This window comes from Stegastes partitus, unplaced genomic scaffold (genome assembly GCF_000690725.1).
Source record: "Stegastes partitus isolate 25-593 unplaced genomic scaffold, Stegastes_partitus-1.0.2 Scaffold16, whole genome shotgun sequence".
Classification (NCBI taxonomy): domain Eukaryota; kingdom Metazoa; phylum Chordata; class Actinopteri; family Pomacentridae; genus Stegastes; species Stegastes partitus.
Genome location: NW_007577747.1, coordinates 1,030,222 through 1,055,661, shown reverse-complemented (window position 1 = coordinate 1,055,661; position 25,440 = coordinate 1,030,222). Strand labels below are relative to the sequence as shown.

The 25,440-nt window shown below is 42.0% G+C and overlaps 1 protein-coding gene across 4 annotated transcripts in view; it reads left to right on the top strand.

The window, feature by feature from the left end:
- The first annotated feature begins 3,545 nt into the window (after nucleotides 1–3,545).
- The window catches only part of ankrd50 (ankyrin repeat domain 50), a 37,973-nt gene continuing 16,078 nt past the window's right edge, over nucleotides 3,546–25,440 (top strand). For 3 of the 4 annotated variants that reach the window (XM_008291147.1, XM_008291140.1, XM_008291124.1), the window contains exons 1-3: nucleotides 3,546–3,832; nucleotides 5,141–6,249; nucleotides 20,527–20,759. In XM_008291147.1, the coding sequence (XP_008289369.1) occupies nucleotides 5,744–6,249; nucleotides 20,527–20,759 (739 nt within the window). In that variant the 5' untranslated portion in view covers nucleotides 3,546–3,832; nucleotides 5,141–5,743. Of the gene's footprint in view, nucleotides 3,833–4,289; nucleotides 4,339–5,140; nucleotides 6,250–20,526; nucleotides 20,760–25,440 lie in introns of those variants that run through there. The other variant, XM_008291132.1, reaches the window with a different exon arrangement.

The following is a 25,440-nucleotide window of genomic DNA, read 5'->3' as shown; positions in this document are numbered from 1 at the left end:
ATAAACTTGGCCAATGGCCTCAAATAAAAAGCCTTGGGCAGAATGAAAACGGGAAACATTTGTCTTTCATGCTTTGAAGCCTAAAACTTTTGCATCAACAGACCAAAAGTTATGCAAGTTTTCCAAACTTGAGAACTGGGCCACGGCTAAAATATTTACTATGTTGACATACATCGTTCATTTGGTTTTCACACATACACACTCAAATAAAAAAGATTTTTACAGATTTTTTTATTTTGTTGATTCATTTCTAAATGTCTTTCCTGACAGTTACTTTAACAAGCAGCGCTGCACTGCTAGCTACCGTCCTATTGTGTTCTGTAAAAGGCGGCAGATTGTTATAAGCTGATCACCTCTTTTATCTAATGAACAAGCTGTCTGTCACTTAGCCGGAGTTTAGTTTGTAATATGCACAGTGTTCTGTCCGTATTAGATCCTGAGTCAGAACTTTGTCATAGTTTCACACCAGAATCAGCAGCAGCTTGTTGCAACTTCAGGTGCTGATGGAGAAGAAAAGTCCGTCTCTATTGCATTGGTCATGATGCATTTAATGGGCCAGAAGGAATCAACTATTGTTACTTTTTTGGCACAATTTACATTTGTTTCTTCTTTATTTAAGACATTGTGCAAAAAAAAAAAACACAAAACAAAACAGTCTTGAAGCATTCTCATTCTCTTAGTTAAAAATTTCTTCTGGGAACATTTTTTTGTTTTGTTTTACAAATTTTGCTTTCAAGAAGTGGATGTCCACAACTTCATGCATAACGCTGACTTCAATTACCTTTAAAAGTATAATCACTCCTCTCACTTTTACAGCAGACAAGCTAGAATGTCTACAGTCTCAGTCAAGTCAAGCCACCGTCATAAACACAGCACATCTAAGAAAACAGACGCTGAGCCAAAGTACTTTCCATGAGAGACACAAGACTTGTGAATTTACCCAACAAGTTTAAACATTAATGTTAAGATTCTACATTATTGTATAAAGTAAAAATCTAACCAGTGCAATGAAACATTAAATCAAGACTCCACAATATTATTTATTATACAATTTACCTGAATAATTTGAATATATTGGCAGACCCTCGAAAAATGTAAAATGTAGAAAAATACCAGACACTTAAGACCCTGTTAAACTGACCTATATATAACACGAGTATACCTGACTGATTGTATGAGATAAGACCCTTTGATGCTACGGATTATTCTAAAAAGTTTAGATATTAAGGTTAGGACCCTGTTATTTTATATATAATACAAAATATACATGACTAAGTTTGATATTGAGATCCTCCAGCACTATATGGTCAATTCCATGTTCTTATTTGTCGTTATATGACAGCCTGGAGGGTGTATGATTGTCCCATTAGATAATAATAATAATAATAATATAAGGGGCAGAAATGTTGACTAGTCACTAAGGAACGAATGAGGAATGACTGAGAAATTAACTGCGAGTATAAAACCTAATTAAATTTTACAGAGTGGCTAATGATGAGTAAATTAAGAAATGAGTGAAAACTGGAACGACTTGATAACTGATGAATTGTTCATAAGTATTTCCATTAAGTTTCCTAATGGAGGACTGTACAGTAGATAATGATGAATTGCCAGAGAACAAGCTGGGAGACCCTCTGTTAATGGGTCATTAGGTGACGATTCTGGATATTTGTCAATCGATCACACTGATTTCTTGCTTCATGAGCGGTTCCTGATCAACTCCAAAGTAGCGCACACTCATTCATGAGTTATTACTGAAACATAGTTGTTTTTATTGGTGGATTCAAAGTAGTGATGTAGAGATAATACTAAAGAATCCCTAAATACCTCAGCATTATCTCAAGATAAAGATAAGACCAGATGAGATAGAACTTTATTAATCCCACAGAAAATGATTGTGCCTGATATCTGGAACAAAATTACATAAGAATAAATGCAGGGAATCACAGAAAAGCAGGATGTGATGCATTACTGAAAATAAAGTTATTATAGGACTAGAATAGAAAAGTAAGAATTGATACTAGCAATGATTCTGACATAGTAAATGTATTTTACACATGACGATGAAATTGAAAATATTATACATGAAGATGAAATATTGCACTTGGAGTTTAAATAAATGAAACATGAAGTTGGCATATTACGCATGAATTTGAAATATTTTATCTGAAAATAAAATATTTCACATTAAAATAAATTACCCTTTTTCTGCCTCACACTGAGCTGTAACTGAATTATAACTTTGTCACTAGTGTTTCTTAACCTGGACCACCTGTTCATTCAGTGTCTTGTGCCAGATATTGCGCTGAAACAAACTTGCATCAGAATAAATGCAAAGCGGAGTTAGAAAAGCATTTGGATATAAACATGATGCATTACTGAACATAAAAATCAGCAACCTAGAGTATGAATGGAATAGAAAAGAAGGGATACAAGCAATGATTCTGAATTAGTAAATTCATTTTACACACGATAATGAAATATCACACATGAAATTGAATTTTTTCACACAGCATTGGAAAGCTACACATGGTTACTAACATGAAGCTCAAATATTACATGATAGTAGAATATTATTATCATTTATCTATTTAGCCGTGGCCCAGTTCTCATGTTGGGAAAACTTGCATAACTTTTGGACTGTTGATGCAAAAGTTTTAGGCTTCAAAGCATGAAAGACAAATGTTTCCCGTTTTCATTCTGCCCAAGGCTTTTTATTTGAGGCCATTGGCCAAGTTTATTGATGAATGCGTTGTGATGTTGGGCAGGAGATTGATAACACAACAGCCACGAGAGAACCTACACTTAATCAGTGATGTCTTGTCCTCAACAGACTTATGGCTTCGTATTAGAACTGACTTATTTTAGATTCATCACGTAGAGCCTTGACAATTATAGTAGATTATTTATTTTAAACTTTGTGTGTGTGTTTATGGATCTACTGACAGGTAACAAAGTTTTTACTAGAAACAAACAAAAAAAAATGTTGTACATACACCTGAAACACATGATAATGAAATACTGAAGTTTAAATATTGCACCTGGAAAATCAAATAGTGCACATGAAGGTGACATGTAATATTTAGCTTGAAAATAAAATATTGCACATGAAATTTAATTCCCATTTCCCCCTTCACAGTGAGCTGCAGCTTCATCACTAGTGTGTTCTTAACCTGGACCACCTGTTCATTCAGTGTCTTGAAACAATATTGAACATGATCATGAAATATTGCACTTGAAGTGTAAATATTGCATCCTGGGAATGAAATACTGCACATGGAGTCGACATATTACGCATGAAAATAAATATTTTGCCTAAAAATAAAATATTTCACCTAAAATTGAATTCCCATTTTGTGCCTCTTCCAGTAAAGTGACGCCTCATACTGAGCTGTAAACTTCATCACTAGTGTTTTCTTCACCTGGACCACCTGTTCAGACTTCACTCATGGCGACGGGGGGACGATGAGACTCCAAGTCCCAGAAGGCCTCGCGGCGCCCACTGGCGTGTGCTCTGCATGCAGTGGGAGAGCTGTGGAGTGTTTGGAGGCGGAGAGTCAGCGGGCTCGCTGTGGAGCTGTGTCGGGCAGCAGGAGGAGCCGACACCGACAGAAAAGAGCGATTCAAAGAAAGACATGAACGTCGCGCAAACGCACAAAATTGCGCTTTGAGTTTGCGCCGGGAGCTGCGGTCGAAGGGTTCATCTGGAGATTTTTTTATTTCATTTTATTTTTTTATTTTTTTTTAAAACGCGGACGGTGTTGACTACGGACATAGCAAGGAAAAAAAAAACCCCGACACAAAATAACAGCAAAAAGGACTCGGCAAAGAGGTGAGAGGGAAGCCGTTGTGGGGGGGCTGTGAGAGAAACTGTAGTGAGAATAGTGAGAATAGTGAACCGCTCCACAATTGGTCACATTTGAAGTTGAAGGAACAGTTGTGTTGGACTGCAGTCACCGGCAGGCTGCTGCTGCTGCTGCTGCTGCTGCTGCCTTTCTGCTGTATTTCTCCTGAATGCGTGCAGTTGTTGTGCTGCTCGCCTCGTCTGGCTGTGTGTGTGTGTTTTTTTTTTTTTAAAGCCCCCCATAGGTGTTAAATTGTATGTGTGCAGGGTGAGGTTGGTACAAAAGACTTGAGCTGCCTCCTCCTCAGTCCAACCGGAGTGAATTGGCGTCGTTTGGCTCTCCTCGGAGATTCCGCCTTTCCGTCTTCAGCCGAGCCTCGAATCCGCTCAACATTTATTTGGGAAGCTTTGTGTCGGAGGCAGGGAGCGTCTCGGAAACGCAGAAAAGGTGGAAATGTACGGCAGCCCGGTGTGAGAGCTGGCTGTGGTACAAAGTAAGACTGTGTGTGTGTGTGTTCTTGGCTGGAGGGAGTATTTGCAATAGAGGTGAAGAGCTAAATGAAAAGGTGCTTAAAGTGTAGTTTAAAAAAAATCCAATAATGGCAGCTTTAATTGAACGCCCTTTCCCCCTTATTTTTATTTATTTATTTTTAGCATTTCCACATGAGCAAGATTTTTTGGCCACCTTTAATTTTTTTGATTTAAAAGGTGGAGTTATCTTCCAGCCATTTCAACGACCCCTCTAAGTGCAGGAAAAGAGGGGTCCTCTCATCTGGACTTTTTTTTTTTTTCCCCCCTCTCCAACAGTTGAGGACGGATGTGGACTGTTTGGGATTTAAAGCCACATAGGAAGGAAGGGGGGATCAGTGGATAGACTAGAGAAACTGGACGAACCCCTGCCAAGAATTTAGTTGCAGGGCAGGCAGGCAGGCAGGCAGGCAGGCAGTGATGTGGGTTGTGGAGGATGAAAGCGCCGAAAAACCAGCTTGCCCACCTCTTGTAGCTGCAGGAATAGAGTTCGCTTCTCTTTGTAGGCTGGAAAAAAAATATCTACAGCAGCGATGTGCATGATAACGACCAGCATCAAACTCTTGCAACAGCGTGCTGCACGGACGTCTGTCTATAAAGCCAGTGAATGCACTGATTACTGTTGGAAATGTGCTTCCTGCCGGGTTAAAAAAACACCTATTGGAGTAATCAAGAAGCTTGGTTGTGCATTTGATCATGAAGTCTGAGCTTGAAAGTGTTTGAATTTTTTGTCCTAATTTTCCTTTTATTTCTGTCTCTGCTTTCCAGGAAAGGAGCCAGGCTTAGTATGTTATTGGAGAAAGTGACTCTGCACTGGCAGCCTCCTCCATGTTAATGTAATGGAAACACGCTTTTGGTCTGTAGCATCTGAAATGCATCAGCGGAAATATATCAGTAACTCCCATGGCTAATTGTATCAAGTGGCGGCAGCTTGAGTTTGCCAGTGGATGCACTCAAGAGCCGGGTGCCCTGCCATGCCCAGCGCCATGCTAAGGCAACACACTCATAATAACAAGGAGCGCTCAGTTCAACCAGTGGGAAAGCTGTGGAAAAAGTTGGTGGAAAATCTATGGTTTGAGCCTCGATTTTGATTTCCCTTTTTTTTTTTTTATTTTGACCTAGATATTCAGTAACGCACCATAGCTCAGCTGCCATCTGCAGCAGCTCTGCTTCTTTCTCTACTTTCACTCCTTCTTCTTGACATCAGCGCCAGGGACGGCCGAACTGCTTTCTGAGAGGCGCATTTGCCAGCTGACGAAATGGATGTTCGACTTTACAGCCAGCCTTTGTCGGAGTTGAAAATGTGAGGGGCAAGAATGAGGGGACCCCTATGAAGCGGAGGAATAGGTGGAACAGCAGCACGAGATCAAAATGGCCCAAACCAGTTTGCTGCAGGGGAAGCGCTTTTACTGCCGGGAGTGGGTCTTCCATAAGATCCAGCATTGCCTCCAGGAGAAAACCAACAACCTCAGCGGAGTGACCAGCACTCCCAGTAAGCAGCCCCCGCTGGCGCCCGGCGGGGGTGCATCCAACCCCGGCATCCTCACAGCAGGATCCGTGAAGTCGGGGAGCTCCTGGGGGGTGTTGCTGGTGGGAGGGCCGGGCAGCGGGAAGAGTGCGCTGTGCACGGAGCTGTTGTGGCCCACGTCGGCCCAGGGCACCCACCGGGGTCTGCACCAGCAGAGCCTGGCTTTCCACTTCTGCCGGGCAGATGACTCGGACACGCTGTGTGTCGGCGGCTTCATCCGAGGTCTGGTGGCTCAGATTTGCCGCAGCGGGCTGGTGCTGGGATACGAGGAGAAGGTGCGTGACCCAGCTGTGCAGAGCACTTTGCAGCCTGGAGAGTGTGAGAGGAACCCCACAGAGGCTTTCAAGAGGTAAGGACACACACCCTCACACACATAAATATAACATCCTCCTCTCTCGCTGGCTCCAAACGCGACTACAACAAGATGATACCGGCGATTAGCACACCTTCAGAAAGAGACGGACACCTAATGCATGCTGACAGGGTGTCGTGCTGTTGTTTAATCAATTATCAAGCCAAAAAGGCAAATATTTGCTGGTTCCGGCTGCTATAATGTGAGGATTAAGTGCTCCTGTCAGTTTTTAGATCATTACTTATTAAATACAAATGAATATTGGACTAACGGTCAGACGAGACAAGCTAATGATTTCACCTTGGATGTTTTTCCAGTGTGTTGTAACATGTTCAAACTAAATCATTTAAATTCACATTCATAAATCTTTCATGAAAGCCTCTGCCTGTTGTAGGCCGACACAGAATCACCTGGTGTTTTATTTATTGGGAGTATAAACCTGCATATTCAGCGTCCTGATGCCGGTTTAAGAGGATTTATTTGTTGCCTCTTTTGTAAAAAAAACAAAAAAACATTCATTCTTTGACAGCTCTCTGGTGGTTCCAGGTAATCGTGGAAATCTAGGAATTTGGTTTGCCTAGAAATGTGAAATGCAAAGCCGGCCCCTCCCCCCTCCTCTCTCTCCCACCCTCTCCACCTCCTGACCCTGATGCACCCTTCCCCCATTTTTCTTTTTTTCTTTTTTTTTGCTGCTCACACTCATCACATAGCTCCGCCTCAGCAGCCTCTCCGCTTATTTGATGTCATGGTTTTGTTGGTTTTCCCCCCCCTCTCCTCCTGGTGTGGCATGCTGGGTGGGACTGTCCCTGCTTTGCTTCTGATTCGAGAAAGGTCAGATATTTTTAAGTTGCAGCTGAGCTCAGGTGGCCGGAGACTCGTGAGGAAGGAGCTTTTGAACTGCGACTGACTCACTGACCCGACTGGCTGCGCTGCAGAAAGATGAAGCGCACACGTAGAAGCCCGAGTACAGTAGACTCGTGGACTTCCAGCACCCTGCCCGGGCATGTAACACGATCAAGATGGACTGTTATTGTAGGCAGAGGCTTTAAAAGGAGCTGCGTGTGAGCGTGTGTGCATGTGGGTTACTTGCACGACTTGTCTACACAGTATAGGTCAGGCTGGAATGCAGCGCTGAACACACACACTCGTGCTTCTCGTCTGGCCATCTGGTGAAACTTATTGCACCATCTCAGCATCACACACACACACACACACACACACGGGGGGAAAAAGTAGGTGAAACGTTCAGCAAGGTAAATCATTTTTAAAATGCTTACCAGAGTCAACAGCTCGACCCATGCTTTTTTTTTTTTTTTATAACGCACTCCTTCCCAAGGAAATGAGCGCTCTTGTTGTCATCTGCTCGTAATCATGCAGCCTCTACCAATGACTCTGACTTCAGTTTGACCCTCTCAGATAAAAGGCAGGTTATCGTAGGGACATAAACAGAGACTGAACCCAGCGGGGACAGACTTCTCGCTTCGGCTCTGCTCTGTGTCACGCTGCAGACAGTCACACTTGCTCAACCCCGCCTCGCCAAGCAAATATTCTGTAACGCTCGAGACCTCGGGCCCTAAAATCTGCGGACGACAAAGAGGCGAGGCTTATTATCGCCGCCTGTTTTTGTTTTGTCGGCCAAGTAAGCACTTCGGTGAATGCCTTATCGCCGACTCAGGTGTAAAAGCATCCCAGGCACCGTTGTACACAAACAATCTTAACGGCTCCCCTGCTGTTCGAGATGCTATCTGGTTTCAGGAAGCCAAGCTTGTCGGCTTGTGTTTGGCAGTGACATTTAAAAAAAAAACAAAAAAAACCAGGACGAGGAATAAAACTTTACTGTTACTCCAGCATTATGACCGCTAATTTACATCAGGGATAAAACCTCACAGAGGGGGGCACACGCTTGCATGGATTTAACCGATTCAGGCTTTTAGTCAATAAAAGTTCTACGAGTTTCATTTAGTTGTTTAACACAGATTTTTTGGGGGGAAGCTTTCGACCCCCAACCCCCTTCCAGCTGTGATTTTAAACGTTAGCTAGTGAGTGAGTGCAAGAGGCCCTGCCAAATTCTTTAGCCTAGTCAAAGACAAACAAGTCTGTTTGTTGGTAGTAATCACCAGTCATGTGTTAATACATTGAAACTGGTTCAGACACGGGTTTACGTCCACGCCGCGCAACTCCCATCACCAGACATCTGCAGCCGATCCTCGGAGTCGAGCTTTTGCGGCGTGCGATCGATAAATCCTGTCACATTTTAATGCACTTACACACATCTTTCCACATTTTTTATGGTGTTTTCTTTTTGCCTCGGTTTCGTGTTTTATCGCATTTCAAATATGTAAATGAAAACAGCTGAGCGGCAAGACGTACAACGGAGTCTAGCAGAAGGAACAGTGCTCATTAAAATTAATATCTTCAAAGTGGAGCTAACTTAATGATTTTATACTGTTTGGTAGGGAAGTCTGTAACAGTTTTAAATCATTCACTTGTGAGCCGATGATGTTTTGTGTTTAAAATTAGAATCTTCAAAGTAGCTGTAGATGTTGGTTTAAAAGTAATTCCCTCTGAAATCTGCAGGAGTAGACAATTAAGTAAGTTTAAAATGGGAATACTCAAGTGGATAAGACAAGACAAGTTCATCTGTTTCGCATGTTTCATACACAAAGACAAGTTAGTGCTTTACATAGTGGATGACGATGTTTAAAAACAAATACAACATAGAAATTTAAAGTAGAAGATAACTATACGATTGTTAAAAAGTCCATAAACATTATTTAAACGCAGTGGGAAAAACAGTTTTTAAAAATGGCTGCAACTGGGGCAAACCGAGGTTCCGGGGGGAGCCGGCTCCAGCAGTGGGCAGCGTTATGGCTAAAAGCCATTTCTCCATGTTGGGTTTGAACTCTGGGCTCCACTGGCTGAGCCGTCCCTGCAGAGCCGAGGAGCCTACCAGGCTCAGCAAACATCTCTCTGATATATTTTTGGGTTCAGACCATCCAGAGACTTACAGAGAATAAGTAGGGCCTTAAATTCTATTCTATATTTAACCAGAAGCCAGTGCGAGGATCTAAGAAGTGGAGGGATGTGTTCTCTCTTTTCTTTGCAGCAGCAGAACAAGCAGAACTACTCAGAAGATTCAGATATTAGCCTGTTGACGCTTATCCACCATTTGAAGCAGAAACAACTTGACAAGCTTCTCAAATAACGTTTAGTCCTGATGTAGTGATACGACCATATTCCAGCATGTTTCCGATGTCTGTTTGCCCGATTAAGAATTCCAGGAAACTTGTAATTAAAAACTAACACCATTAGTTTATCAGAGTGTTTGTGCCACTCGTATAAAGAGGTTGTGATGCATATTAGTGGAACGCATTTATTTGTTTTGAACAGTTATATTATTAGGATTTGTATGTCTTTGGCATTTTGTGACTTCTTTATTTTTTGATTGGTCAAATAACAGAAAATTAATTGGCAATAAAAAAAAACAATTCAGCCGTTCAAGCTTCTCAAATTGAATACATTTCATTGCACAAAACAAGTCATTAGAAATGCCTGTGATGTATTTGTTGACATTTTGTAGCCTAAATTAATAATGAATCACATGACAAAACAATCTGGAGATCAACCGATGGAGAAAACAGCAGCCTTCATTTGAATATTTACTAGAAAGAAACATCCTCTGTAACATCGCGGTGCTGATTTCCGCCATATTAGACAGCCGTTCTAAAGCCTTTTTAATTCATGTCTCACACAAAAAAAAAAAGTAATGTGATGCATTAGCAGGACAAATGCCTGCCAGCAAAGGTCATGAGCCACAGTTCTCTGAGATAAAAGCCAGTTTCACCTTTCAGTTTGCCTTTCTTCTACTTGAAGTCTACCACGACCGGCCCGCGTCTTGTTCAGACAATAAACTTGATACTTTTGGTGCTGGGATGGGTCAGATTCATTGTCATGAGTGCTATCTAAAGGCTCTGACACTTGGGTTGCAGTTTATCATCAAGGATTTTTGTTTTTTTTTTCCTCTTCTTCTAGACAAAGCCAGAAGCACATTCCTCTGTCTTTATCACATCTGCATTAGTTTGTGTCTTGGCGCTATCAGACGCCGCTGCCATGTTTTGACTGGAGTCCTCCAGCTTGAGTCAGTTTGTGAGTTTTAAACCACCAGTCAGCCTCCTGTCATCCAACATGCCTCGCTTTCTCCCTCTACGACAAAAGAGCTGGCTTCCAATAGGTGGAATTAACCCAGTCATGTGGGTCAAACTACAGGCAACAGTTTTTGTTTTTTTTTCCTGCTGATGGGACAAAGCTGCCTTTTAGTGTAGGTGTGACTTTATGTGGGTCTGTTTGTCAGGCTGCTCTCTCTTAAGTTTAAATTCCAGCCGGACGAGCGTCTCTTTCTTTGCAAAGGGCACAGGCTTCAGAAATGATGAATGACTGTGGCTTAAATTTATGAAGACGATTTGAACTTTCTTGCCAATGTTTTATTCCCTCTGCGTGTCCGCGGAAGAAATTGATGATGCAGTTTGGAGATTTCTCGAAAAGACGGGTTAAAAATGTTGATTTTTCTGGCAGCCACATCAAACACTTCTTTGTAAAACTTTGCCCGATGCTTTGTTCTAAATGACTTGTCGATAATTCAGATAACTAGTGGCATTAATCACATCACAAGCGTGGACCAGATCTGGTCTGGGTGCCAGCGAACAATGAGTATTGTTTGGCTTTTTCAGCTAGTCATTTTACAAGACAGCGTGGCATTACCGGCTTACTGCTGACTTTCTTTTAGAACTTTTGGATTTGAAAATTGGCCCTTGGAGATGTAGGAAATTGTAATGTGCAAAGCCAGATATATAAATACATGTGGAGATGTTTGCAAAGATGACTTGACATCCTGTGATCTAAATGAGAAATATAATATAAAAGCCAAATGAGTGGGGAAACTATAACTTCTCCGGTGTGCCGGTTGGCTTTCCTCGTCTGATTTGAACACACTTCAAATGTAAGTCTCAAATAAAGGCAACCAAGACATGTTTTATTAAGTTGGTGCCGGAGCTTTGAGTTTTTTTTTCCTCTTTGTGTTGACTTTTTGACTGTTGCACGTTGGGCGGCCCTGCTCGTTGGGGTTAAGGGACGTTAAATGAAAGCATCTCGTCGGCTTTCATGTGGTGCACGGCTGTGGAAAACTCGCTGCACATCAGGGCCACATTTCAGAAACGACCAAAAAAAAAAAAAAAAAAGAGGCTCCCGGTGTGACGCATCGACTTGAGTTGAGCAGTTGAAGAGAAACAGCAGCACTGGTTGCGCCTGCAACGATGACTCAGCAATCTGAGTCTCCAGCGGTGTGAGGGTTTATTTGTGTGTATGGGGAAGTGTCTGCCTACACGCCTGTGTGGGCATATATAACTCATTCATGTAATTGTGATCCCACTCAATAAATAAACTCATAGTAAGAGTTGCTGCAAGTTTACACTCATTCATGCAGGCAAAGGCACCGGATTTTCAAACGTTCTGAATATTTATTTTGTCTCCACAATGTTGTGAAAAATGTGCAGCATATGTCTGTAACCTCAAAGGTTAGGCCTGTACGTCCTCCAACAAACAGTCCAAAAGTATTGAGTTTGGAATAAGGACAGAGGAAAGCAGTGAATCTTAACTTTTTTGAAACGGTAGAACAAATGAATGTTGGCCACTTTGGCTTTACTTGACACTTAAAAATACCTACAGTCAAAGTCTATGTTTTGAAAATGCATTCGTTATTAATGGAAAAGTTAATCAAAAGCAGTTTCTGGGCATTTTGTTTTGCTCCTCATAGTTTTACTCATTGTGCTCTCATTTTTCACAGTAATATAAAGTGGTGCAGCGCAGCCAAAGTTAGAGGCAGAGAGAACTCAAATGTGCTGAATAACAAAGTGCCGTAAATCATTAATAAGACGACAATGAACGCTGGATTTCCTGGATTACAGACTTTATTCTGTAATCAACAGGGCACTTACTTTCCAGTACTGGAAAACAGGTGGTGCCTCCCACTACTATAGATATTTTCACACTTACATTTGAAATTTTAACTTAAATTTGGCGTTACTTGTGTAAACACAGCCTGCAGTTCAGCCAAACAGTCAGTTCATGCTTGTCCCACGACTATTAGGTGCAGGTTAGTCAGTCGTAGCTCCTTGGTTGGGTTGAGGAGTGCAGGATTTGTTGTTTTGATAGAACCTGGCTACTGCAAAAAGTTTATTTTTTTGGCAAATTTTTAAACGAGACATGTAGAACAAAGTGATTTTGATGAAATATTCAGATTTTAAGTTTAGATTTGGTCGTTTTTTCAGACAAATGTGAGACCGTTGCAAAGTTGAAAGTCCAACAATTCTTTCCTTTTTTTTTTTCGTTTCTGGTTTTGATGAATGTTCTGATTTTTGGCATTTTTTAAAACCTCCTGTTGGGTATTGGGGTTCACAGGGTTAACTGGTTGAAGCCTCTGAAAACCTAAATCAAACACAGTATTTTGCCATGACCAAATAACAACAATCACACACATGAGTTCTGAACAAGCATCTGTTATAAATGAAGAGTGAAAAACCGACCAGTTCATCTGGACTGTGTGGGGGTGTTTTGATCTCCTGTGATCGATGGTGGTCTGGCGACATGAGCAAACAAAACCTCAACTGTCATTACGTTTGGATTCAAACACTGCGTCACCTTGGTGTAAATGTGTGACATCACCTTCTGAGTTGATTCCCAGCCACCTCAAACCGGTGACAAAACCAAGAACCAAACAGACATTCATAAATGTCTCTCTGTGTTTTCAGCACCTTCCGTCAAATATTAAGATTGTTTTCAGATAACTGGCTAAAAGCTTCAGCGCCAGTATGTTCAGCCCTTCCCGTGCCAGAGATCGCACACTGCAGCCCTTTGTTACCAGAAATCTGTTGAACTGAGGTAAAGCTGTATACAAAATCCAGGCTCTGCTGGCGCTGGACAGCTTGAAGGATACCTGTCCGTGCTGAAAATCTGTCCAAAGTGTGTGTTTGTGTGTTAAAGGCTGACGCACACATGGGCAGACAGCCGTGTGTGAGGATAGCAGTAGCAGAGTGTTGGATGAGGACGAGAGGGAGGGAGGGGGTTGAACAGGATGAAATTTCAGATTCCTTTGACAGTATTGGATAGCTGGCCAGGAATGCACACGTCGTCTGGGTTGGGAAGAGCTCAGGGGGATTCGGAATAGTTATGGTATGAAGATATATGTGTGCCGGCCAGAAAAGAAGTGTGTTTACGCTTTGGCAAATCATTAATTGGCAGCATTATGGACGTAAAACGTATGATGTTGAGTGGATAGTTGTTTTTTTAATAACAATTTGATCCATTTTCCGAATTGGGGGTTGGATTTCAGATGGTCTGCACTCTCAGATGCAGCCCACTCTTTGAATCTCCACAAAAAAAAAACAATGTGATCACTGTATGTGGCGGTCTCATGATGGTTCTTTAGAATCACAAACATCATAAGACTCATCGGATGTTACCGTGGATTTGTCACTTTAAGGCATTAGCGAGGGTTGATTACAAGGGGAAAGTTTGGGCTCGTCAGTAAAAAGAAACGGTTGTTTTTTTTGTGCGTAAACCACCCAGATCTGAGTGTCACGCGCTCCTCGCCTCCCCTCCTCCCCTGACCGAGCAGCCTCCAGGACATTGTTTCTCAGACGGCTGGAGGCATTTGTCTGCTTAGAGATGCAGCACAGAATTGATTGTGCAAATCCATTAAGCCGAGATCAGATTCTTGCATTGTCCAGCATGTTTAAAGAACGGCAGAAACAAGCACTTTTTAAATACTTACAGGATCATTCCAAAGTGATGGAGGTTTTTTTTTTTGCTGATGCTTTGTATAAGTGAGCCTGTAATAGAATATGGAAAACGCCTGCTTTGACAACCCGACTGAGATGGAACAGCTTGCAGCTCATAGAATGTGAGGTTGGGAAGCTGATGCTATTATATACATGAGATTTTGCAAAAAAAAAAAAACCCATATGGTACTTTTTCTAGTCTTACTTTAAGGGATATGAATGTAATTAATCTTTCCTTTGCACAAACAGACAGACTAGAACCTAATAAATAATACTGTCTGAAATTAGTCCTTGGTTCAAACAGGAAATGTATTTTCATAGAAGAAGAAGGAAAGTCTATGAAAGAGCCAGTTTCTGGTATGTGACACAGCACATTTTGTTGAGGTACCACTCCAAACTGTTGAGCTTTCATACAAAGCAGTGAGTGTATAGGTGGAGTTTGACAGCATTTAAATCCTTTACAGTCTGCTACTTATCTGTTAGTTTTGAAATAGGGAAGTTATGATGAACATCAGAAATAAAACTTTTAACTCAGGCGGACAACATGCTTGTTGTTTTAGTTGCCTCGTGGGCAACTAGTAAGGTTTTTCCAGGACTGATACTAATGACGTATTAGTAATCAAGCATGCATATAACCAATATTTAGAAAAGCTATACATTTGCAGTAAAAATAATGGTGTCAGATTTTAGCAGAACTTCAACACAAAACGTTGGCTAATATTGGCCAAACTAATAATCAATCGCCCTCAATCACACCTCAATATCGTGCACTGCCAATAAAACAGCACCAGGTCTATGTAGAGCATTATTTAGCCATACAGCTGGCAGTGCTACGAGTGGTGCTCCGATCAGAATCTAACTTCAGCATGCTAACATGCTTCATGACGTCTCCATTTTATTTAAGTCGAGCGTCACGTAAATAGTCAAAGCAGTCAATTTGAAAACATGATCGAGCGTTTCCACATCAGGCGTCGTAAAAAGTGTGACTCTGACACGCGGAGGAAGGCGTGAATCTGTAAAACCACAACAGTTTAGGGTCACAAATGCTGCATAATGTATATTCTGAATCCCAGCCCTTGCAATGCTTTGAATTGCAGTTCTGCTTTAAACTTGATTAATTGTTCAGCCCTCGTCTGGCGGAGCGACACACACACAGAGAGAGGCCGACGCTGACATCATAGTGCTTAGTAAGAAAAATGTCGACATGTTTTTAAGCTCATTTGTGTTTAGACACGATGCATTTGTTGGAGCTTAACAAGGACTTGCCCAATTCTGCACTCAGTCGTTTTAAACAAATGATTTTAATGGCCATTTTTTTGTATTTTTTGAAAAGTAACTAATTCACTGCTCCGAGGTTGACGTCCTGGGAGGATTATCCGTCTAATGAAAGGCTCTCAGCACAAATTAATGTAAATACGTCTGTCCGCAGCTTACGTAACTGCACTTGTGCTCCCGTGTAGCCGTTCTGCATCGTACCCTCGATTTGTTAAAAGCTTCGAAAAGCAAGCTTTGCTCGGCGCGTGCACATTTTGCTAAAACTGTAATGAAGCCTTCGAGTTGGAGTGTATGTCCAGTGAGATGATAACAGATTGAGGAGGAAGCGGGAGCATATGGTCGACGGGAACGGGAAGGATGTAGTGTCTGAGCCTGGCTGTTCAGAACATTTGCTCTCAGCGCCAATCACTCTTATTGTTCTCATCAGTGTGATTACTTTGAACGGGATGATTGCGGTAATGCTATGCATAATGTAGAAGAATCGCACAGAAAAGTGGGAGGAAACAATCTGCAAGATAGTTGTCTCTTTCAGTTTGGATGAGCCGGGGCATGAGTCAGCTGTTGTCGTTCTGCTCTGTGGCACTAAGCTCTCCTGACTTTGCAAAGGCGCTGAGCAGGCTTCCTCCAAATTGACTCAAGGCTAAATGAAGAGACGGGAGGGCTTCTTCTAATGAAAAGGCCTCACTTGTTTTTTCACTGATTATGGAGGAAAGCTACGTCAGTATCGCTCTGCGTCGTGATCTATCCGCGGCTGGAAGCTCGACTCACCTGGTTGCCATTTTTTTCTCTATTAATAGAGCAGACGTGGATTTTCTTTGTCGCTGTTCGTTCATGGGCTCTTCTGTGTGCCGGTCAGCGTTCTTGAGTGCCTGGTGGTGTCGGGGTATGTGGCATAGATCTCAGGCGCTCCATAAAATGAGCTGTGTAAATTTGTAAGATGCTGGCGTGGTGCCCGGTGCTGCCCCGTCGGCCCAGACATCTTCACCGAGCGTCACACTGAAAGCTTCACTTTGCACATTGTAGCGGGAGTGACGGCTGCCGCATTCGCCAACACAACATGACAGATGGCGAGTGCATTAGATGCATTTCACATCCTCCCTCCCCTCCCCTCCCCATTTTTTTTTTTTAGGTCTTAAATAGCAATTGGCATTAACTCGGGCATATGTTGAGGACTTGAGCGAGAACCAAAATAGTTGGTGGAAAAGTCCAAGACCACCATGTGTGGCTGAATTACTTTTTAGTTTTCTGGCCCAGGTATGCGGCAGGTTCGTGTGGCAAACCAAATCAGCTTTTCCTGAGCTTATTTTCTCTCCATCTCCCATATCCCGCTGAGTTTTCTTTGTCTGCGGCCCTTGTCTTTTGACTCTTTGACAGCCTGAAAGTAGGTGAATTGTGAGAGAAGAATGGCTCTTTGTTTTGCCCACTTGCTGTCACTGTGGATTTGATTGTCTCAGTAGGCAACACGGCCTCAGACACAACTATTCACACACTCTCACACACAGTCACCCCTGTGGATGGACATTCCTTTTGGCAGGGCTCCCAGATGGTGCTGCAGGTTCTCCGTGGGCCGCGGCCATAAGAAGGAGTGATTGACTGCGTTTCTGGAAGGCTGAGCAACATCTTGGTGGAGTGCGAAGGTTATAAGTCCTGAACACTGCTTTTCTTTCCTGCTGAGAGTTCAAACTGTTTAGAGAAAATGTTCAGTACAAGCAGGAGTCTGTAGAAGCTTTGGGAAAACAGATTGACCCGTCCCGTGTCCGTTTTGCAGGATTTCATCTTGTGCTGAATTAACTAGCTAATAGAGAAGTTGACTGGCAACAACAACATTTTAATTTCTGCTCTTTAACTGTGATTGTTTGCTGCTGTTCCAATTACAAAGTGAATATTGTTAGGTTTTGGGACTGTTTGTCTGACAAAACAAGTATTTTGGAGACACTGCCTGAAGCTATCAAATTTGTGACCTTTTTTTTTTTTTTTGCTATTCTCATTTGTTTTTCTCCAAAATAATAATCAACTACCATAAAAAAAATAGTTTCATCAATATAAAATCTTTGCATATTTATCCTTGCAAATCAGACTTGCATATGCATGTAACCGGGGTTGTTCTTGCACAGAGGTGTTTTGTTCGCCCTACAAGGAGGTGTCAAGCAGCACGAAAGGAAAATCACCATAATGATATGAATTAAGAATAATAACAGCATTAGGGTTTTATTTACCCAAGCATAACACACATTGTTGTTTATGAAATGGTCAAAAATAGCATGCAGAGATGTTGTCAAGTGACGTAAAGCAGACTCACTGTAATGAGCAGTCGACCAGCGCTGTCCTATTCTGAGCCAGAAAAAAAACTCTACTAACACACGTGTGCAAAATTTCCAATCCAGTGTCGCTTCCCTGCTGGATCTTTGCAGTATGTTTCCCCCGACATACTGTTTCAAAGAGGTACACTGCGTTTGATTTAATACATAGTGTTCTATGTTATGAGAGTTACATGAATGAATTTGCTAAATGTAGTCAAACAGGGAATATCAGTAACTGTGCTTCTTTTTAGCAACCAAGGAAGGTAGTTGTAAAAAAAACCGTCTCTTTAGTGTTTTGGACCGAAGTCATCGGGACCTTCACCCCAGCTGTTTCCGCTTCCACGTGCTTAAAGATAATGAACTTGGGGTGAAATTGGAAGTCTTAAATGGTAGATGCTTAAAAAGGGAATGGCTTTTGAGCCACAGGGTTAGTGACAGGCTGTTGAGCATTCAAAGGAAGTCTCGTTAAAACAGCATTTTAGTGTTTTATGACAAAGCTTACAAGCAACATCAGTTCCATTAAGGGAGAGTGGTAGTTGGAGAGACTGTCCCGTCATCCGGAAGGTGACTGATTTTATCTGCGCGACAGCAACCCGTGAAGAGCCTCGAATGCCCCGCAGCCCTGTCTACTCCGGAATCAAGTTTTTATGTTGATTAATTGATTTGTTCAACCCCTTTTAAATGTTTAATTAACCTAGACCCAGATTAAAATGTCACTAATATGGAATCCTCGGATCCTTTATCGCAGCCAGTTGAGCTGGAAGTGATTTTATGAGTCTTGGGAAATGACATTTTCCCCAAACGGACGTCTTATGGCTGGCTTCAAACCGTTGGTGGCAGTCACAGTGGAAAAGACGTCTTGCCAGCACAAACATGACTTCACAGAACAGAAAATGCATTTGTTGGCTACCACGCTTCAGTGAGCTTTTATGAGTGGAGTCGCGTATTAGCGACGGAGCAAGTAGATTCCATGTCTGACTTGCAGTTTTGCGTTGATAAAAGGTTAATGTGGCGTTTAAAACGTCGCAGTCAGCTGAGGATTGATGCGATGCTTGATACAGAACGCTATACATCATGTTTGCTCTATCACTGCATGCCACAGGGCTGGTTTTAATGGATATTCATATTCAGGCATGTGTAATAATGTTGCGGGGGGGATTTGTTGAGATAAATATCTCGCATGTTTAGTTGTCGGGAAAGTTGCTGAATGCATAACTTTCCACATCTTTGATATCATCTCAAGGCTGAACATTTGGCTCTCAGGCAAAGTTTTCTTTTTTTGTTGAGCAAAGAAAAAAAAAGAAAGTCTAGTGAATTATAATGATTGTATCTGCTCTGGGTGTTTCTTTGAGCTCAGATCATCTGCAATGGGCCTGTTAATGGATCCAATTTAGGTTGGATGGAGACATATTTAAACGCCTACACTCTCTCCCAATTGAGACTGATGAACTAAGAATTGGTGTGCCTCAAGAAAATCACTTTCTTGTCCGTCGTGACTGTGGGTTGTTGTAGTGCCACTGCTGTATCATAACAGATGAACCAGGCTGGAACAGATTTTTCCTGAAGTGAAGCTTGTGCTGCGCAGAGGAGGATAACAGTTGAATTTGTATGAATATTTTATTGTATTTTAAACGCGTTGGAGACGTTACTTTATCAGCGTTTTAAGCCCTTGAACCCCCAAACTCACCAGTGGGCTTCAAAGGCAAGTTGTCTTTTGAAAAGAAATGCCAAAAATCCTTAGTTTATCAGCCAGAAACTGTAAGAAGAATTATTAGACGTTCAACATTTATTGAAGTAATTGTGTGTGTGATGTGCAGTTTAATTTACCAAATCTGTCAAACAATTCAGGGAATATTTGGCTGAGCAGGGCTGACAAATATGGAAACAAATTACAAATGTAGGCATTAAAATATTTTCAGGATGTGGAGCGGCCATTTTTTTCCCATGGTGGTAACAGATGGGTACTTGCTGGATGTTGACTCCAGGATTTTCACGTTTTTGTAAAATCAGTCGTCAAAGAAACGCAACTTTTAAAGATTAGTGATGCTGTGGCTTTGTTATACTGCACAAAAGACATTTCTGAATTCTCTCTACCTCAAGCTACCAAAATAAACTGTTTGAGGTTCAAAGGATTAATGTTAGAGCTGTTTAGAAGTCAACAAGTAATAGAAGAATAGAATAGAATAGAACTTTATTGATCCCCTTGGTAGAAACTTAAGGGAAATTGCAGTCTTTAAATTAATAGTCTTTGGTTGAAATGAGACTATGCACAAACTTTGGCTTAAAAAACCCTTATTGGAAATGATAAAACCACAATATCAGTAACTGAAAAGGTGCAGTCATGTTACCATAGTTGGCTGTTGGATTAGCTCAGTGCTTAGATTTCCTTTAAATTTCAAATGATCCATCTAGTCCAGGGGTGCCCAATCCTGATTTTTTTCAAATAAAATTCAATTAAGCATAGGAAGTGCATTTAATATTGTTATTAGCATGGTTTTCTGTATTCAAATTAGCCATGCTAGTACATTGCTGCTTGTTAGAATCTTTATCTAACTAGCCTAGCATGCTAACTGGCAAGCTAATAGCCAATCTCCTGGAAAAAAAACCCCCAAAAAACAAGCACTACTAGGAGAAAAAAATATATATTTCTCTTGTATTGCACAGGATTGACAAAACAGGCAACATAGAGGTGCCAGTGGGCTCTGTGTTGTTTGTTTGCATTTTTACTATTTCAGGGTAAACAATTAGTCCAACCAGTGCGCTGATGTTCTGCCACTCTTGATCTTATTAATCACAAAAAAGATGAAAATGTGCTTAACATATTTCTCTCGTCTCCTGCTTCCTTCCTTCCTTCCTTCCTTCCTCAGGTGCATCCTGTTGCCTCTCCAGAGTGTGAAGCCTCCTCAGCAGGCCCTCTTCCTGCTCGTGGACTCCATCGATGAAGGCTGCCAGCTGGGCGAGGGGGAGCAGAGGTCGTCCCCCGGCTCCCCCAGGACCATCGCTGAGCTCCTGGCCAGTCATCACGAGTTCCTGCCCCCCTGGCTGCTGCTCATCTGCTCTGCACGTCGACAGAACAAAGCCATCACCAAACTCTTCACAGGTAAATAGTCCGGCTGTGCCAGTTAAGGTCACCACTCTCTAGGAGGCCACTTTCATTAAGCTTTAAGGTGTTAAAATCAATCCGTCATTGTAAAAATCATTTTTCTACTTTCATCACAATTAAACTGAGCCAAGACAGTTTGATATATGAGTTAGTGTTTGCACCTGTCAGTCCTGCTCCGTGCTCGTTTTCACTCAATGGCGACATTTTTTCCGTCTTAATACGATGCATTTTACCCAGAAATGCAGTACAAACAAAAGCCTGGGTCACGGTTGCTTTTCTTTCACGGCTTTTTGAAATGTACAGATGTAAAAAGGCTTTCCAGTATCACGACATGCCTGAAGAGATTAGGGTCACCGCTGCAGACCTCTGTAAGAGTTGCAGCGCTTCCTTGTCCTGTGACACTGTACCAAACCGGCTGCTATTATCTCCTTGTCAGGCCAGCAGCCTACTCTGTGGTGATGAGCTGGCACAGCATTAATCAAGAACCTGACTGTGTGGGAGGATGTCTCCTCCGCAGGCTCCCACTGCTCTGTGTACCCCCTCTACCTTTTCAAAACCACTGAATGTGGGAGCTTCTCGTGCCCTCGCCTCACCTCTTTACCGTTACATAACATCCCGGCAGTCTATGCAGTTACACTATTTCCTGCTGTGGAGATGGATGGAGTCAGGTTCAAGGCTGAACAAGCTACTCTGTTTTTTTTTGTTGTTGTTGTTGTTTTTTTTCTGAACAGTAAATCGATTTCTTATCAAAATTGGAAAATTGAGACAAGGCAATGAGCAAATTGCAAAGGCTGCATGAGGTGGAGCTATTAAATATTTAGACCAATGCTGTAATTAAGCTTATTTAATTTGAACAGATTGAAACATACAGTAATCAATATATACTACGTGCGCCAGGCATGAATGATCCCTTGTACATTTACGTTGTCGTGTCAGTAGCTGTACAAAATCATGCCATCCTCTTCATGTGACAGTCCAAGTCTATTACACATGTAATATTGAACTTCTACCAGTTTTACCACAAATCAAATTGCAGTGTCTATCAGAAAAATTGCAGTTTGATATTTTCCCCGGGTTCCTCCAGTGCCCATTTTTTCGTGGTACAATCTCCCAAAATATCCGTAGCATTATTGTTAATCCTTATGTAACACTTAAGACTGTCGTCTGTCGTGCTACAGCAGTTTGTGTTGTGAATCAGACGCTGCAGTGTTTAAGTCCTACACTGCTCTTTGTTTTCATTCTCCTCTGTGCTGTTTATCATCATGTGAAAATTATGCAAAAATCCTACAAATGTATAAGCTACCGTGTTGTGTAGAGCAGAATGAAAGTGTGTGTTTTTATTTACTGCTATGTTTCTGACAGGGAGTGCATGTAGCCACAGTATTAATACAATTCACGCAAGTCACACATACAAATAATATCATCTGAAAAAGCTACTGGACCTGATTGCAGGCCTCCTGCTTTGATATTTAGCCCCAACAACAGATGAGACCAGCATTTGGCTTCCAGTAGGGGTTTTATTCAGATTCTGGCTCTTGTTCACAGGACTGCAGTCGTATTTTGCTGGTATGCTCAGAAGTCAGAAGGCAAGGTGTGTAGGCATGTGGCATTTTACTGGAAAACAATACAGACAATGCTCGTGTACGTACTCAGAATAGGTTGAATGCAGCAGAGCACCTGTGCAAAACAGTCATTTGTGACATTTACAGTTCAGGCGTCTCTCTATGGACCATCTGCAGGGCTCAGCTTATAGGTAAGAGCAGAAACAATTAGTTGATGAATCAATAACCTAGAAACGTCACTTTGCTGATATACTCATCGTTGAAGTTGTGTATTAGCCAGCGGCTGCTGTTGCTCTGCTATCATCAGCCTCAGCCTCTGGAAAAACCCATATCAGACGATTACCGATCGGTATTTTAATCACTGTTAGCTGCAGACGTGACGCACATAAAACAAAAAAACAACTAAATTGGAAGTAATTACACCACTATCAAAGCAGCTGTCAGTTATTAGAATGATTGTCATGTGTTTACACTTGAACTCAACAATATAATTTGAAAGTAGGTCGTAAATGACGGGGCTCAGTGTCGGGGATTAAGTGAAATCATAAGTGTAGGTGTCAGACTGGGGTAAGTGTGGCTTAGATGAGTGTAGATCTGATCAGCGGTGACAGCGGCAGTGAGGGAGGGGAAGTTGGATTTGAGGACACCAGAAACTCACTTTGAGTTGTGGGCGTCAAGCGTCTAATTCAACAAACCAACTGTGATGCAAGCTGCCCACTTCATAATCGCAAAGACATGCCCACCCACGCTTTCCTCAAACATCAAAGGTGCTACGTAGGTGCCCGTGGTAGATTAGATTCTGGATTGGTATCAGAGTGTAGTATGAAGCATCCTCACAGCATTTTCCAAAAACTTTGATCCCATAGACAACACAGATGGAAGAAGTTTTATATTTGATTTCCTTTCAGCAGCAATTTGCATTAAATCGTATTTTCTGGTTCCTCCTGGTTGTGTACGTGTAACCGTGTGTGTAGGTGTGTGTGTGTGTGTGTGTGTGTGTGTGTGTGTGTGCTGTCTGCTGTGTCAAGGCCAAACCGTAGATTTGAATCGTCAGATTTTATTTGGCTTGCACATAAAGTTGACAGTGGAGTCAGCAGGGGAATATATAAGCGCATGTGCTAGATATAAATGCTAATGGGGATTTTTTTTTTTTTTATCTGTAACTATCTCAGAGTATCTTAGCAAGTTGTGTGACTGCCTGTTTGCTTTTGCTCCTCTTATGTTTGTAGCTGATGAGCTGTCTGTTCTTTTTGTTTTTGATATGGTTTGAGGAGAATTTCATCTTGGAACAATCTGATAAATCGCAGTTATCTTCCTTCTTTTCTCTTCCTTTTTTTTTTTGGACTGGCTCGTTCCCTTTTTTACTGCCTCTTTGATGATGGCCAAGCTTTTGTCAAGCTCCTATTTCAGTTGCCCAGCAATCGGTTGCAGAAAAAAAAAAAAAAAGGAGAAAGAGTCTTCTTAAGAAAAGACAGCAGAGCCAAACTCACACATCAGATGTGATGCCCCTATTTGAAAGGAGTGAAGAACATATGTGATGTTTTTCTTGGCTCCTCTTTTCGACTTGCCTGTGTTGCTGTTCTAGCTGTGATGCTTTCTTTGAGTTTGTGCACTCATATGCCTCTACAGAACTACAATGCGCCTTGACCTTTCCTTTTTACTAATGCTTTTAGCAGCATCTTTGTTTTGTCTAGACCCAGTCTTCTGCTTTTAGCTTCGCGTTGGAAATTCTTCTGCAAGACTTACCTTTTTTCCTCACACATAGACGGATGCAGACTCTCACAGAAACACACTCACCCACCATGTTTTCCACTGGCGTTTGTGCTTTATTATGAATATGGCAGTGTGAATACTCCTTATTCTTGCGGCACTAAACCTAAAATAGACCAAAGGCCTTCAGAGTATCAAATTGAGGCCAAGTGTCCCCTAAAAATACCCTCCATATTGTTTACAAGTCAGAGATGGCAGTGACCTGCCAAAAGACTCCACTTTCATGCTCTGTGCAGAGCCAACTCCTATTTTATATGAGTGGCCTATTTCGTCTGGGGTGGAGGTTGTGTGGGTTTCCCAGTATACCCTGGTCTGTGGTGATGGGAACTTTGTGGTTTAGTGAATATAGTGTCGATAAAGTTTGAGGAATGACCTTTAACCACAAGGTCATTGTGTAGAAAACTTGCTCGGGCAGAATTCTGGTCCAGTACTTTGAAGACATCTGAAAGAATTTAAGATTCTTTGAAGAGAGAAACAGAAGAGTTTCTGTTATCTTTGATTTGCGCTAATTCACTCGAGTCTGACACATAGTAACGGCATCGACTGGAATGTTGTTTTTTTTTTTTTTTGCTCTAAAAGAGATGACTTTTTCCCCAGGAGCAAAACTCCGAATTCTTCGTCCCTTGCTCAACTGTTATTCCTTGTGTCTGTCTCAGAGTGGAATGTGCTTTGGGAAGTTTTCAACACCTCTGAGACCAAGCAGGAAGAAAGAGGCATACTGACTTCTGCAGCAGAATGCCTCGCTCGCATCCGCTCGGCTAATGCCTCACAAACAAAGACCGGTCTGTGTGTGAGGAGGACTACAAGAATTTTGCACAGTATCCCTTTGGCTGAATCACATGATATGATCACTCAGGTTTGATTAAGCTTCCTCTTGTTATCTTAGACTAAAAATTTGGGTCGCACAGACAGCTGAAGTTGATCTGTAGCGGAGGTGCTTCTTTCTGTCCCGTGTGACAGCAGGACCTATGGAGAAAAGCTTGCTCTCCCCTTGCTTTACCCCCTCTGTGAGCTGTGCTACTGTAAGGGCACGATATGGGTAGCAGAGTGGAAACACTTAGGCAGCGATTTTGGTTGGGAGCCGGGTAGAATCTGTGCCAATTTAACAAGGCCTCCGGCAGAAGGGAGAGCGAGGGAAAGGGAAAGAGAGGGCGGGGTGAAGGTGGGATATGAGGGGGGGGGGTTGGGCGTTTAAATAGAAACAGCCTCTCAGACGTGTATTTTTTCAACAGCTCATACCTCAATCTGTCATCATTTTCTTATTTGTGAAGATCAGCCTCCTATATTGTCTCAAATTCCTAATTACTTAAGCAGATATTGCTTTTTTTTTTTTTTTGAAGACTATA